The 14,908-nt window shown below is 44.4% G+C and overlaps 1 protein-coding gene across 2 annotated transcripts in view; it reads right to left on the bottom strand.

The window, feature by feature from the left end:
* Positions 1–5,235: 5,235 nt before the first annotated feature.
* Positions 5,236–14,908, bottom strand: part of EIF2B3 (eukaryotic translation initiation factor 2B subunit gamma) — a 90,205-nt gene continuing 80,532 nt past the window's right edge. Inside the window, exons 11-12 of one of the 2 annotated variants that reach the window (XM_016123496.2) lie at positions 12,324–12,427; positions 5,236–5,399 (exon numbers count right to left, since the gene is read on the bottom strand). In XM_016123496.2, the coding sequence (XP_015978982.1) occupies positions 5,347–5,399; positions 12,324–12,427 (157 nt within the window). In that variant the 3' untranslated portion in view covers positions 5,236–5,346. The remainder of the gene's footprint in view (positions 5,400–12,323; positions 12,428–14,908) is intronic. The other variant, XM_036233216.1, reaches the window with a different exon arrangement.

A 14,908-nucleotide genomic window follows, 5' to 3' on the forward strand; every position in this document is an offset into this window, starting at 1 on the left:
TAGTTTCTTCACACCCACCCCATGTTCCTTCCAGCTCTGCAAAACCACATGTAATTTCCTAAAAGTACCATGTTATTCTTTGCATTTCTGCCTTTGTACATGTTGTGGCCTTTAGTTTTGGCAGACAATCTTCAAAACTGAAAATGAATCAATCACCTCTTTTGAAGCCTTCCTTGATTCATACCTCCTTCATGACATAGTTGCTTCTTTGTGCTCCTTATAATACACAACTTATATACTCATCATTGCATTTATGACAATTTATGTACTTGAAAGGCTGCCTCCCTCACTAGACAATAAGTAGATGCTTGATAATTGTTGAGTGAGTCACTGAGAATTGCAGAAACCAGGGTGAGAAGGACTGGAAACAGAGAATAGTCCGATTATTAAACTTTCATCAACGACCTCATCTGAGTGCGCTGGTTCCATTAGGTTCCAAATGATTAACCCTGAGTGACAGAAGAGGGTAAAATCAATATTGTAACATGTAAGGTTTGGAAAAAAAGAAAAAGAATCTCCAATAAATTCATTATTCTAATGCAACTACTATTATCTCTGGCCAATTTCTTAGTCAGATCTTCCAGGATTATCATTACATCATAAACATTTCATGTTACTACATAGTCTTTTTATCAATCATTTGGAGACTGTCCTTAGGACAGATTCCCAGAAATGGGGGTGTTGGGTCAAAAAATATGAACATTCTTATGGCTCTTGCTCCACATTGCCAAACTGCTTTCTGAAAACTTGTATCAATTACCATCATCTCCAGAGTGTCAGTCCTGGGCAACCTTTAGGCTGAAGAGGTGAACATCTAACAGGTTTGCCACTTCCACTGGTCCATTCACCCAGCAAAATGCCTGTAGAGCAACTAATACATGTATGGTGCTGTTGGCCGAGTAGGAACTACACATTAAAAGAACATGTGCGTAGCACTTTCTTCCTCCCAGTCATAGAGCAGTGGGCCCTATTGTAGATAAAAAGAGTGAACCCTGAGCAATTCTCTGGAAATAGAAATAGCCTCTAAACCAGGTTGTTCTTGGGGCTACAGCCAAAGATAGGTATGGCTGGGTGTCATCAGGACTGTAAGTGGAGAGTTTTTGCTATAAATAGTTCTTAGGAGACCTCCTTTCTTCTTACCAAACTCTGCAAGACATAAGGTCCATGGAGAAATAGATTTGTAATTGGCTGGGCCTGGGGAGTCTGCTACCATAGCAAGCCCAACATTGCTAACAACTGTGGTGAAGTCCAGCACAGTCTATGAATGCTTCCAGGGGTAGGGCCTGCCTGCTGAGAAAACATGCCTTGTAGTTCAGAGACCACAGGGGGAGGAGATATTTGGTCTGCAGTTCCAATTATTCCAACCCCAGGCCTAGTGCTCTCTGGCTGCTCCAAACTCCAAAATGACTTTTCTTCTCCCCAACAAAGTGATTTCCTGAGTGCAGTAGAACTCAGCCAGGGTGAGCTAAAGACACAGACCCCAGAGAACAGAAAGGGAAGTAGAAGATCCTTTCTTCTCTCTGTGAACAGTCTGCTTCACTGTGGAATGGCTTGGTTCACTGTAATTTCCACTGGAGCTGGGTATGTGCTTTGGATCTAAACCAGAGAAGTTCTCCAAAAGATAACAAAAGAGAAAAGCAATCTAATTAACTATCACCAAGGAGTAAATCTAATTACTAATTAACGAGACAAACATCCCTTAGGATTTCTTATGTGTCTACTCCTTCACCGAACTCTGGGGTTGCAGAGTCCCTGCTTTTTAGAGGTTCATAGCCTAAGGGGGTGCACAGGGGAAACCACTGTGAGCTGGAATACTCAGGGAAGTTTCCAGAAGTGAGAGGAATTGGTAGGGAGAGCAGGGAAGATGACAGAATCTAAAGGATATAGTTCAAAGTCTGAGTCTTTCATATACTGACTGTGAGACCTTGGGCAAGTCACATAATTTTGACATTGACATAAGGATTAAATGAGATACTATATGTAGCTGAGGAAGTGGCAGAAAAAGTGAGCGCTCTTTCTTTCTCTCTCTCTCTCTCTCTCTCACACACACACACACACACACACACACACACACACACACACACACAGTGTTTAGGTGATGTGACCAGCCTTGCTTCAGGGTAGAGTCCATGTGGGAGGAGTCAGGGCAGGCCTTCTTTCCCTGGCATTCCTTCAAGCTTCTCACTCATCAGGTTTTGGGTTGGTTTATTATCTGGGCCAGCCAGTCAATGACCCTGAGATGTGGAGGAAAGCAGGGGACATGGCAGTACCCACTGCTACCCATTATGTTTAGGGGCTAAGCCTGGGAATGTATGCACTCTTTCCATAGTCAGTTTTAGGCCAATGGCACCTCTCAAGTCTTTAGTGGCAGAAACTGCAACCAGAAATCAGATAATGCCTTTTACCTTGAGGGTAAGGGAAGGAGAGAGGCTAAAAATTAAAGCAGAATCTCCCCATTTATCCATGGCAGAAAAGCTCATGATGCAATCTTTCTGGGTGGTGGCGGACAGTTCAGGTTGAGGACAGGTCATCCTAGGCTCCAGTAGAATGTGTTCTTCTACCCAGCCTCTTTCCCTCAGGCAGCTCCATCTGAGCTGAGCTTTTTAGAACTTCTGTCTGGGTGGTCCTTCCCACACCGTCTCCCCCTTCCTCAGACACATTTAACTATTTAGAAAGCAGCATTCCAAAGCCTGGCTTATGTACCTCCTTAGGGGTAGGGATGGCGCTTAATAAAGTATACTTTCTGCAATTCTCTGTATAAATAGCTTCTAAACTAGACTGTGTAGGCCCCTTGATTGCTCTTGGGGCTCTGGCTAAAGACAATGCACCCCTTTCTCCACTGTGGATGGGAACGGGGTAAGAAGAGTAATGTGCAGGACTGGGAAGTTTAGCCTCTCGCCTTGGGAATAAGCTTGGAGGGCAACCTTGACAGACCCTTTACAGGAGCAGGGAGCTCTTGCCAGTGGACAGGTGTGAGGTGTTAGTGGAGGAGGGGTTCCTAGAGTAGTAGCTATCAAATTTTGCCTGACTTGACAAGCTCCCAGAACCCTGTTCCTCAACACCTCCCCAAAGTCCTCCCTGATTTGGTATTAATGGCCCCCTTTCTCCTCTCCTCCACTTCTCTCATGGAGCCACTGGGAGAGGCAGGGCAGATCCCATCTACTCTTGCCTGCCTGGCTCTTCTGGCTTCTGTGGCTGGTCGGTGGGCATTCAGTTGTGCACTCTATTTCAGACATACGCAAACCCTCTGTAGCTGCTGCCAAAAAGAAACAAAAACTGTCCCTGCCTTCTGGCAAATAGAGAGAAGAGGAATCAAAGCATCTTGGGCACCCAGCCAGTCCTGGAGTTGTTGGAGACAATAGCAGCAGTATCCTGAGCTGGGACTTGAACTCAGCAAGGCCTTTCCCTGGGGAATCCCTGCCTTTTCTGCCTTCTCCAGCGCTTGTCTGTTTCCTTGGAATGGGGGCTGCTCTTGGGCTGTCAAGGGAAGGCCAGAGGGGTTTCTCTTCTACTTACTATCAGAGATTCCAAGGGCTCAGTGGGAGAAGATCAGGAAGAGGGAGGCTATGGCAAGGCTCTGGGGCAGTTTCATCAGTGCCTTCTCCTCCCCTGCCCCACTCTCCTTCCAGACTGACCCAGCTCCACCCCCTTTCTGTAGTCTTCTGGCCTTTTGGGCTACCCAGACCCCAAGGGCCAGAAAATCCTGAGAGACGTGACAAAATGTGAGAATAGGAAGGGCCTTTAAAAGTTACCCAGTCCAACTTTCCCAGTTTGCAGATGGGGAAACTGGGGGACAGAGGAGCGGCAGTGATTTGGCCGAAGTCGAACATTACAGAGGGCAGGTCTTCTTCTACCTAGGCCAGAACGGTCTCCATCATTAGTTGGGTTGCACAAATTTAATTTCAGTTCCAAAAGGGACCATTTTGGCACCACCACAGCTCTTTATTCCCACCTCTGTGGTAGTCCTATTGGTTTCGGTCACTTCTGCTGGGCCATTTTAGCTCCTGTAAGATTAGGGCAAAGTTTCAGGAACCTTGTCCTGATCAGTGGGAAGAATGTGGAGCTCTGGAGCTCCCAAGAGGGCTGGTGGAGGTGGAGAGCTCCCAGGGCAGGAATGTTCATCTAGTCAGTCTCTCATGAGTTCATGAGAACAACACTAAGATTCATGCAAGATTACTCACATGAACCTGAGAGACTTTAGATTTCTGAAGTAATGTAGAAACCGGTATTTCAAATCATTTTTTATAATTACTGCCACCCATGGTGAGCACATCAAGAGAAACCTTAGTTAATTCTAGGAGGTAAAATCTCACCCCAGGAACCCCTTTTATCTTCCACCAAACACCTGCAGGTTGTAAAAGCAGTCAGGGAGAGGCAAGAGCGGAGTGTATGGAGTGTTCGGAGGCGGGGGCGGTGAAGGCAAGGTGGAGAGGACTCCAGAAGACCTGTGAGTGTGGAAATCTCACTTCTCAATTATCTGAAGCAGGAGAGTTTGTATAATTGGGCTATAAAGGAGTGCAGCTGGAGAAGAGTCAGAAAGAATTTCTAACCATGATGTAGTTTCCTGGCTCTTCCTTACCAGGTTAGACAGATCTCACTAAGGGGAGGTAGGAAGGGGTCTGGCTTCTCAGACCATGGCTTTATTTTATTGCTCGTGCTTCCACTAAAACTGGTGGGGATAGGCTTGCTGGCTAGGCAGGGGCTGCCTTCTGCTTGCTTTAAGAGTCTCCAAGGGACAATAGTTGAGCTGGAAAAATTGGTTAGAGTCTGGGAGGGTAGAGAGTGAATGGCAGAGGCTAGTGGGTGTGGCAGGGGATGGGAATCTATGTGGTAGGTATGGGAGCAGAGCAATAAGTTCTGGGCTGAGGCTCAGGGGCCAGTCTGCCCAAATTGGCAGCTGTAGAGGGAGCACTATGTGCAGAGGGGACACTGCCAGCAGCTAGGCCTATGGGTCTAGACAGCTGGATTAGGGTCAGGGACTGAAGTATTTCCAGATTCTTTCAGGTGGGAGATGCTTTTATGGATGAGGCTGGGTAGACCTCCTAGGAGCTTTACCACTGGACAGCTGCTACCCCTGCCTGGTAACCTTGGTCCACGAGAGCTAGGCCACTGTGTCCTATCTGGTCCTACACACAGGTTCTTGATGGTCTTTGCCACATGACTCATGAACACACACTGTGTATCCCTGGAGCCCCTCCGATGTAGAGCCTGGCACTACTCCATAAGTCTCCAGCATGCCTTTGGGAGTCCTTATTTATTGGGAAATAAATACAGAGTCAAACAGGTGGCACACACAACATCTGTAGTTCTTGGGGCCAAGAGGAAGGTGTCTGACTTGCTCAGAACTCAGATCTCCATGAGCTGGTCATTCCCCACGATTACTTCGTTCACTCGTTTGGCTACAAAAGAAAAGAAAAGGTTGTTTAAAAACTGTCAGCAAAAGATGTCATTTCAAACCCAAATACTTCTAATTCTGTGTTCATAAATATTTATTCTTCTCCTATGTGGCCCTGCTTTTGAGAAGCTCTTAGGAATACAACTTGCCAAACAGACTATAGGAGAGACAGCAACTTCCCACAACAGCAGGAGGGGACTGCCTCCATACACCTGGCTCTCGGGAGACTTCACATAGGAGGAGAACTGGATCTGGGTCTTACGGTATGGACAGAGTTTTTTTTTCAGGCAGTGTATCAAAGGGGAGGCATTCCAGGGTATTAGAACAAAAACAAAAAGATGTATGGAAAGGGAACATGAAATACTGTGGTGTAGCCAGAGGATAGGGAATAGGGTAGAAGAGTGAGAAGAAATGAGACTAAATGGTTAAATGGAGATACCAAAGGAAAAAGGGAGATGCCTCATTTGTAACATGGACCACTGAATACCACCAAACCACCAACTATAAAAGGTTGCGTGGGGATTCGATGAGTTAAAGAATCACTGAGTGCTTGATGAATAGTGGCCATTATTATTTTCATAAAGTCCAAACCCACAGCCTGACCTTTGCCTACTTCTTCAGCTTCATCTTCCCCCATTCTCCATTTGTACCTATAAGCCATACTATTTTATAGCTCTAGACCTCAGCACATGCTGTTGCCATGTGCCTTTCTCCCCGCATCACACTCTAACCCTAAATGCCCTAATCAAGCACTTCCACTATGTGATGACTTCCCTTCCCAAATGTCCATTTCCTGCTTTGTGAAAACACTCTACCTAATACATATGTACATCATTATATCATTCTCCTCTACTTCACTGTAGCCCAGTGTCAGCACAGCTACTAGTGCATGGAAGATTTCAGAGATTTTGGAATGACAAGGATAGGGTATGGTTCTGTAAGTGGAGAGCTGAGGTTGAAAGGAGGTGAAGGTTGGTAGAGTAGAGAAGTTCAGGAAATTATGAAACTGAGAAGGGTGGATGGTTCATTGATGAATATGTTTAAGTTGCCCAAGATGTTTGGAAAAAAAAGAGCGAGGGAAGAGGAGTACTGTGAACCCTCAATATATTTCGGAGAGTGCCCTGGAAGCTGACCAATAATGCAGTGAAAAGTAAGAAGAGGGTCAGCATCTAAGGGATAAGAGCTATAGAAAGGAGACAGGGAACCAGTGGTCTGGGTTAGGGGGATCCAGGGGTATTCTGTCTACTTGCCTAGGAAACAGGAGAGTTTTCCAGTCTTCTATTGGCTCAGCCTGAAAGGGTGATCAGTTGCCTGAAAATGGATTTTCTGGGCTAGCTTCTCATGGCTTCTAAAGGCCCAACACCTTTCTTGCCACACTTGGCAGCTTGAGTGTGACCCTAATAGGTGAGGCAGAACTTTGGCTTTCTTGAGGCTCTAGTTCAGCCTCAGATGGCTTTGGTGCAGCAAAATGAAGATCCTTAATGATGGGACCAAGTGTGACAGGGAGAGATGTTCGCTGTGCTCATATGGCCCACAGCTTGAGCTTCCTGCTGTGCAGCTAGAAAGGGAGTTTCTCACCTAAGCTTTAGAGACCTTGAGATTTCAGACTTGTTTTCTGTTCTATCCACCTTTCCAGCTTTGTTTCTTGCTACATCCCCCTTGCGCCCTATATTCTAGATTTTACAAATAATGTGCAATTTCTAACGCATTGGATTTTTTTTTGCCTTTAGGTGCTTGCTTACATGGTTCCTCTTTGTTTGAAAGGTCCTTCCTTTTTGTACACTTGGTAAACAGTCACAAATTTCAAGATGTAGCCTTAATTCTTTCCTTTAAGATTTTCCTGACCCTTGTGCCAAAAGCTGACCAATTTTTCTTTTATGACCTTAATTAACCCTGACAGTGTTCTACCATGATACTTGTAAAACTTTACTTTTTTACTCACTTGTCTCTCTATACTAGACTGTGAGCTGCTGGATAGCAAGAGGCAAGTTTTATTCACCCTTCACACCTACCCTACCACAGCCTAGAATACAGTAGGCAGTAACTGTTGAATGTGCATGTGTTTTGGAGGTTATGTGAGAATACAGATGTAGAAGAAGCACGAATTGAAGGGAAGGCTTCCAATTTCTTTGTCAAAGAGAATATAATTAACAAATCTGGTACATTAGAGCAATGGTGCTTGAGGATCCAGTGGACAGAGAAACCTAGGTCTAGGCTTTTCACAAAATTTGCTATTATGGCACCACACTGGACAGAGGCAATCTCATGTGAGAAAAAAAAAAAAAAATGGGAAAAAGGAAGAAACAGTGACAATGGAGGAAGGGAAAGAGCTTCTGAGCATTGACTTGAATTCTAATTTGACTTTGAGAAACTTGTTTCACATCTTGGGGGTTTAGTTTCCGTACAAAGTTGTGGGGATTTAATAAGACAGACAGTAAATGTAAAGAGCCCAGCATAGTGCTTTGATAAATATTAAACAGAAGTTACAGAATGGGGCTGGGTCTGGTTGTGTACTTAAGCTCTGGGAGGTGTGCCTTTTTATACTTCATAGCCATCTGCCTCCTTTAGTGAGAAGAGTGGGGAGAAGGTCCAGACAGTGCTCCGGCAGCCAAATTCCCTAGGGCTGGGGCTGGTCTGGATTGTGACTGTCAATCAGGCTCCACCCTTAAGATAAGACTGACCAGAAAAGAACAAAGGAAATGCTTCTCCAGCTTGCTTCACAGGGCCCCTCCAAAAGCTCTTTTTTACTCTCTATCCCTCTGCAGCCTTGAGTCAGCCTCAGCTTCTCACATCTGGAGTCTGACATTTGCTCTTCCTTCATCCAGTCTCTTTCTAGTCTCCAGGGACACTGGACTGTTCTTAAGACAGTCCCAGTTCCAACTAACATTCTTCTTGGCCCTCAGTGTTCCAGACCAGAGGGGTTAATGATGTGCCTCGCTGGGGCAGACTTCACTTTCTTCAGCTCTGCCAGCCTCTGAATAAACACCTGAGCCTTCTCTGGCCTGCCCTCTGGTCTGCTCTTGGCGTGTGGTTGGGAGAAGACTCACTGAGGAGAGAAGACTTAAGGGGAAAGAGACTATATCTGGCATTTTGGGGGTAGATGCGCTTTCATGAAAATTCAGTAAGGTGGGGGAAACCTGGAGAGGAGCAACTAGAAGTACTAGTTCTGCCTGGCTAGTGTTAAAAGCAGGCTCCGATAAACACACTGGAAAAGTTCTGGGCTGGAATCAGGTTGGGGAAGATCTTAAAGGGAAAAGAGTATAAGGGAGGATGGTCAACTGGGGAAAAACAATGGGACAGAAGGGAATAACAAGTCATATAAAGAAGCTGCCCTGCTGAGAAGCTAGGAAGGCTTCCTGCTGGCCAGGACTTGACCTATGTGCCCATCATGTCTACTTTCATGGCCAAAGGACCAATCACTGTGGTCAAAGAGAAAAGATCCAAGTTTCTCACTGACCGTGATAAGACACTCAGGTTAATCTGGAAAGGAGGTAAGAAAACTAAAATGTTAGCTCAAGCTATATTGAGAGACTGTAACATGTTGATCAGCCCTGTAGCCAGACCATGAGGAAACCTGCGGAACAAAGGAAGATTTCTGCTGGGATTGCTCACCGCCCACTCCCCACACTGTGAAGGGAAAACAAGAGAAACAGAGTCTTTAAGTGGCGCCCTACACGAAATAAAATCATTTCATTCCCTATGGATCGAAGACTGGGAACTGGCAGCAGGCCTTTCACACTACATATTCTTACCTTTTCTTGCTATCTACTCTTATCTTTCCTCACTGTATGTTTATATCAAAGGAAAATGGGTAAATACAGTCTTTGAACTGTAACACCCAGGAAGTAAAGAATGATACATACACTGAATTCCCTGCATTCGGGTCTTCTCAGTGTCGTTTTCTCAGTCTCTCTCAGAGCATTTATTCTGTCTCTCTCACTGTCCCCGTCTCGATTGTCTCTGTCCTTCTGAGTCTCTCTTAGGTCCTCCTCTCTGCCTCTGAGAGGAGACCATACTCTGTCTATGGAGCATTACCCCTTCTCTAATAAACTTTCCTCTTGACTCTAACTTTGGCGTGTGTTTGAATTCTTTCTTACGCTCCGCCAAGAACCTCTCTCTCGGTGTAGGCCTTGAGTTCTCCCCTACTCAGGGGAATTTGCGCTGTCCTGCATCAAGACAAAGTGTTTAATGAGCGTCTCCCAGGTTTTGACTTTGTTGGCTATGGCTTTTCTACTGGCTTGGGTAAGAGGTCAAACTTGGCTAATGGGATTTTTGTCAACTGAGCATGCTGGGGTATGGCAAGAAAAGCTGGAACAGTTAGAAAATGGCTTGTTCCCTGGTAGTGCTATGGGGGCAGAGAGGTCTACGCTGGGTTATGAGAGTCACATTTTTGGGGTAAAAGACTGCTATGGATGTGGTGACTCTGTGGTATGCAAATGACAACATTACTTCTGAGGATGAATATTTTCCCTTGAAATCCCTCCACGTGAGGAAGACTAACTAGGGATTTTATCACCTACTGAGCTCTCTGCTGGTGAGGACCTGAGGTGTAGAAGTTTCTCTGGGTCATCCACAGTAACATGTCTTTGGTGCTGCACTGATCACTATGAATTTCCTTTCTCCATATGGCTCAGCTTCAAACAAAAGTGACATTGGGAACAACTGACTGGCCAGGAGGCCTGTGGCGGGAAGGCACTGACTACTGTGCTGGACGCACTGGTCTTTAAGCATATGAGACAGAGCAGAAAGTGTTGGGGTTCTCTGGTTTACAGTCCAGAAAAATTCCTTGGCCACCTCTCCTTTAGGAGGACCATTAAGGGGTCTCCTTGCTAAAAAAAATGGGCACATAGTGTTAGTTAGAGCCAAAAAGCTCAGTGAAGCCCATGACATCGTAGGGGTTTGGCTAGCCTAGCCCTGGGCTCCCTGATGGGAGATGCCAGGCCTCAAGCCCTCAGTCTCTGGCAGTCAGCTCCATCATACATTCTGCACACAGAATGAATAGGGGTCCTTACAAAATAAAAGGAAGGAACACTATTACTTTGTTGGAAATGGGGAGAGGAAGCCGAAACTGTGAAGTTCCAGGTTCCAGCATCTAAGAAAGGAGGGACCTCTAGGGTGGTGGCAAATAAAGTTCACTTATTCAAAAATGCCCGTGGACTCTAAACTCTTTTAAAAACAACAAAAGGAAATGACAACTCTCACATGTAGAGGAAAAAAATGCTTGACATGTGAGAAGAAAGGCAGTGAGCTACAGAGTTGCATCTAGTCTTAAGTGTAGGAATAAGATGAAGGATGTTTCAGGCCAGGGCTACATCTCCCCAATTCAGGTATTGATGTTGCATGTGGTTCTTTTATTAACCTAAGTTTTGAAAAAATGCAAAGAGTGATTTTGTGATAATTGCAACCATCTCACACATGCCTTTTTTGAAACTCTAACTTTCTTCCCTGAAATCCCCCAAAATATGTTTTATGGATCCAAAATACATTCATTCGCCTCCTACCCCCACTCCTCTCCCCTAGCATCTACTATAAACCAGGACCTGCTCTGAGAGCTAGAGGTATACATTGGAATAAGTCAGTCCTTGTCCTTGAAGATCTCAGTCTAGTAGGGAAGGCAGATTCATGTATAATTGATATAACTTGTGAATGTACTTCACTAAAGGTGTTGACAAAGTTCAGGGGTGCAGAGGAGGAAGGAATGCTCAGTTTGGCTCTAGGGAGTCATGGGAAGAGTCAGGGAAGGTTCTACAGAGGAGAAAACACTTAGGCAGAGTCTTTAAGACAGGAATTGCAGGGAGAGAGAGGGAGCATGTGCAAAGGCAAGGAGAGGCACAAAAGAATGGGGGATACACAGAACTCTGAGTCCCTTGGTATGCTCCAGGAGTTGTGTGTACTCCTCACAACATTTAATTATATTTAATTCTCATAGCAATCCTTCAAGATAGGTATTATTGTCTCAGTTTTTCTAGTTTTGAAAATTTGAAGCCTAGAGATTAAAAATTTAACCTGGTGCACATCCAGTGAGTCACACAGCTGAGATTTGGATCCAGGTCTGTTTGATTCGAAAACTCAAAAGGGAGGTATGCAACTTTTAAAAGGGGAAGGAGGAAAACAGTCAAGAAGGCCTTTGTTTATTGGGAAGAGGGAAATGATGTGGTTTCCACCATCCCAGAATGGGTGGGGCTTACTCCTTCAGCAACTCCACTACCCCACCCAATTTTAGGTTTAGGAATAACCTCAAAAGGAATTAGCCATTCTTGTTATTCTTAAACTTGGTCTACTTTTTGCCTAAAAATATCCAGCCAAATTATCGACCATTCAAATTTGCCCAGCCCAGCAAGGAAACCCTGACATATTTTTATGTCTCTCAAGCACTTCATAAGTTTTTGACAGAGATACAGCAGAGCCAGCCAACAGCAGAGCTGACAGCATCACCTCTAGACAGTTGAGAATGGCTCTGAATGAATGGCTTCTGAAGAAGCCACTAACCTTCTTCTAGGCCAGGAATCTATGAGACTATCTCGCTTAAATATCAGCTCAGATGAGGTGCTCAAGGACTTCAGGAGGCCAGAGCTAGTTCCCAAGCCTTTGTTGGATCGCTGGCCCTTCTCTTATGTCCAAGAGTCCTTGTAAAGTACTGGCGCCAATCAGGGCCATTAGATCTTTTTGATATGTTTTAAATTTTTTGATAGTAAGGCTGCATACATCTATGAGCTTACCTGTAAGATAAATTCCTAAAAATGGAACTGTTAAGTCACAGTTTAAAAATCTGTCAATGATGTCATTCCCCTTGCAAGGATGGCTTTGTCAGTTTGTTCTCTCCTGCGGTGTATGCATGTGCTTGTTTCCTCGTCCTCAACAGCACAGAGCATTATCTGTGCTAGTGTGATATGTGGCATCTGCGATTGTAATTTGGGTTTTGGTTTACCTTTGGCTTCAATCCTCTGGCCATTTCCAATTAGGCAGTCTTTAATGTCTGCTCCCTTCTCGATCACAGCGTTGTTGCAGATTACGCAGCCCTGGATGTTGCTTCTGTAACACAGTAGCTAAGTTAGGGAGTGCCCACAGCTTTCATCATCATCCTCGTCTCCACAATAGGCTGGGAGTTCTGACTCTTCCACAGACTAGGAACAGCCAGTCAGTCCAGTTAATGGCTACATGCCTGAAGTTATCAATAGAATACAGAATGGCTCACCTGGGCCATGGGCAGACCTGGCTTTAGAGTAGGCCAGAGTTCAGATATGCTCACAGTGATCTTCCCCTAAGGTCTGAAAAGAGCAGACACTCTGACTTCAGTTCTTTAGGCATCCCAGACCTAAATTCCATCCAATCTCTTCTCTTAGGGGTAGAAGTTAGCACTGGTTCTTTGGGCTGATCCATCCCTCCTGCCTCTCATCTGAGAATATATCCCAAATTTCATTTGAGGCTCAGACCCCATGAATCTTTCTAGATCAGCTATGGAAATAGCGGGTGCCCCGTAGCTATCACCACAGACTCTGCTTAATTAAAACCATACCTGTTTAGGAAAAAGAGGATGCTTTTTAAACTAGCTCCATGCCACATAAAAGACTACTCCAGATCCTAAAGCCATACTCTCAAAAGTATTACCACTGGCTACTAGCATTTAAATGTGTTTAAAGAACATCTTCTTAGCCCCTGAAACCTGGTCAGTGGGAGGAAACATCATCTGACAATCTTCACTAGCATTTATTGCATACTTACTCTTTGTCAGGTACTGTGCTAAATATTCTATGTACATTATAGGAGTGACTTACAAATCTAGGTATTTCATAAAAAAAAAATCACTTGGGTGGAGTAAAAAACAACAACAAAAAACACCCTCAATGTCTTGGCCCCCATCAATATTTTTGGTAGGTCTAGGATAAGGGGCCTTATGTATTTAATTAGGAAAAAAAAAAAAGCTTCCTAGATGGTTGTGAGTATCGTTTTTATCTATGATTCAGTAAAAATAGCCACATTTTGCAGATAAGGTAACAGATTTAGAGAAGATAAACCATTTACTGGAAATCATGTAACTGTCAGGCAGCAGATTAAAATCTTGGCCTGCCCAACTCTAGAATCCACACATTTAACCATAATGCTGTACAAAAAATTAAGTGAAGAGAAGACTGGAGGAAGCTTAGAACTGCCAAGTTGTTTTTCTGAGCCAAGAGGGCTCTGTCCTAACAAGGGAATATTCAGTACTCTAAAGAGTCAGGGGCTGGTAGGGAGAAAGAGGTAAGTAGGAAGGGTATGAGCATCCATTTAACAAAACAAAACAAAAAACAAAACAAAACAAAACAAAACAAAACAAAACAAAACAAAACAAAACAAAACAAAACAAAACAAAACAAAACACCAATTAAAAAAAAATCCTCAAGCAACCTAGGAGGCATGGGGAGTGGAGAGGACATTCCAAGGACTGAAACTTTCAGTGTACAGGCTGTTAAAGATTCTCTCAAATACTAAAACTTTAGTAAATAAAAAAATAAAAAAAAACCCCTAGCACTTTATGGCATTCCAGAGTCTTTTATCTCTATTCTTTTAGAAGGTTAAAGCCTGTCAGAAAGCAGCAAAAGGCCAAGGCCACAGCAACTCTGTGGTGTGGACTAGAGACAGGCAGACTACTAGTTTGTTTGTTGGCTCGAACTCAGGATACAGAGGGTGGGCAGTAAGGGACCTTCCAGAACTTTCCAACTTGCCCTCTGCATTAGGCAAAGCAGTCCAGTCAGCATTTAGAGTGGTTCCTGCTCCTTGGGGAAAACTTTCCTAAAAAGAATAGTAAGGAAATATAGAAAGCCTCAGATACATAGGCTCCAGGAACAGAGCAGGAGCAGCAGTTGCCTACTAGTTTGTCACTGAAAAGTTTAATTTCTTTTTCCAAGATGGGAGTGGGGGGATGCTTCCTGCTCAGCAGTTTGAAGAGCCTGAGAATGCATCCTCTGGAGCTTGGAAGGGGTAACCATAGTCAGTGGACAAAAAAGAGCCAAAGAAACTCAAGCAGTCATAATTAGAGACTACTAACTGGCTATTTTGGAATCTGGGATATAAATGGAAGGGGCTGGAAGGACTGCAGTCGGATTTCCACAGCTATGGATAGCCTGGGTTCCCCTCATGTTTAACAGATCTGACATCTTCAGAAACTCCCATATTACTGTCTTATCTAGTTTGTGTGTAATGCCCTCTGAGATATATAAACCACCATGGTAGAGTCTGAAGATGTGATAAGAAAAAAGTGGGTTGATTGATGGGAAGCTGGGAGCTCTCCTGAGGCTCTTGGTCAGTGGATCTGTGGAAGGCTTTGACATGAACACCTGACAAAATGCTTAGTTAGTGTGAAGCTCTTTTCTACCACTAGTTTCTTCAATTGTTCCCCATTATCACTGCTGCAGTCACGAGTCACCTCTATTAGTAAGCTGAGATACTTCAGAAAAATTTCAAGTCAATATAGCTTTCCCCCTTCCCAGAAAGAAACTCTAAGATTTTATTGGAAGTGTGTGTGTTTGCTCATGC

Source organism: Rousettus aegyptiacus, unplaced genomic scaffold, assembly GCF_014176215.1.
Source record: "Rousettus aegyptiacus isolate mRouAeg1 unplaced genomic scaffold, mRouAeg1.p scaffold_m13_p_1, whole genome shotgun sequence".
Taxonomy (NCBI): Eukaryota; Metazoa; Chordata; class Mammalia; order Chiroptera; family Pteropodidae; genus Rousettus; species Rousettus aegyptiacus.